At 23.1% G+C, this 998-nt stretch overlaps 1 protein-coding gene across 1 annotated transcript; it reads right to left on the bottom strand.

The window, feature by feature from the left end:
* Positions 1–338: 338 nt before the first annotated feature.
* Chro.40129 (hypothetical protein) lies at positions 339–917 on the bottom strand. Its single annotated transcript, XM_659806.1, has 1 exon — positions 339–917. One exon carries the CDS (start codon positions 915–917, stop codon positions 339–341), a length of 579 nt encoding a protein of 192 aa, XP_664898.1.
* Positions 918–998: the final 81 nt, after the last annotated feature.

Here is a 998-nt window from a genome sequence, read left to right as displayed (position 1 = left end):
GTAACAAACGATCTGAAAGAAGCATAATCCAAGAAGTCTATNTATCTCTNAAATCATACAAAATCTTGCCTGACTCAAAAAGTCTTAATGATGATATATATAAAAATNCTGGATCCCATCATCCCAAGATAACTCTATTACTCTATCACGGTATATCATATGAAAGTGATCAGTCTCCCCAAACATAATTATCAATTCTTTTGATGATATTATATCATTTAAATGGTAATATTTTTTATATTGTAATTTTTTTCTTACGTAAGCTTTCATAAATTGATTCATTTTCTNTGCTAATATCTGTATCAATTATACCTCTAATTACTGTATAAGAATCATTATTATTTCTTTCTTTTTAAAAATTTGATTCCATTTTTATACCCATTTTCTTCCCATAAACTAACTTCTTCTAATAATCTTTTATATTCACCATATTTTTCTCTCATGAATTTTTTTATCTTTTGAAATAATAATTCCAATTCTTTATCATTTCTTTCATTATTTATTTTAGGTATGTCAATATTATTCAATGAAGACGATTTCGATAATTTTTCAGATCTTTTTGATAAAGTTGATTTTGAATTATTTTCACCAACAGATTTAAATTTTGATGGAAAATCAACAATAATATTTTTAAATTTGGAATTTTTCATCATTAATTTAGAAAATTCGTGGCTACTTGCATATTCTGATTCCATATTTGAAAAATCTTTATTTTCCTCTATATTATAATCAAGTGAATAAAATTTGTAATCTTCTGAATTATTTGAACTTAAATAATTATGCCTGCCTGAATCATTTGGCAATAAATTCATATATTCATTATGATTTTTTTCATTATTCAAATTCACCATGTATTCTTTTAAACATAAAAAATTATTTTCTAGTGGAAAAAAATCACCATTATCAACTTTTCCCATTTCAATCTGCTCTTTTTTTAATATTAAATCATCTGTAGAATGATTATTTGCCAAGTTTTCTTTAATATTTTTTTCAAAAAA

Source organism: Cryptosporidium hominis, assembly GCF_000006425.1.
Source record: "Cryptosporidium hominis TU502 chromosome 4 CHRO014065, whole genome shotgun sequence".
Lineage (NCBI taxonomy): Eukaryota > Apicomplexa > Conoidasida > Eucoccidiorida > Cryptosporidiidae > Cryptosporidium > Cryptosporidium hominis.
This window is presented reverse-complemented; position numbering and strand designations above follow the sequence as displayed.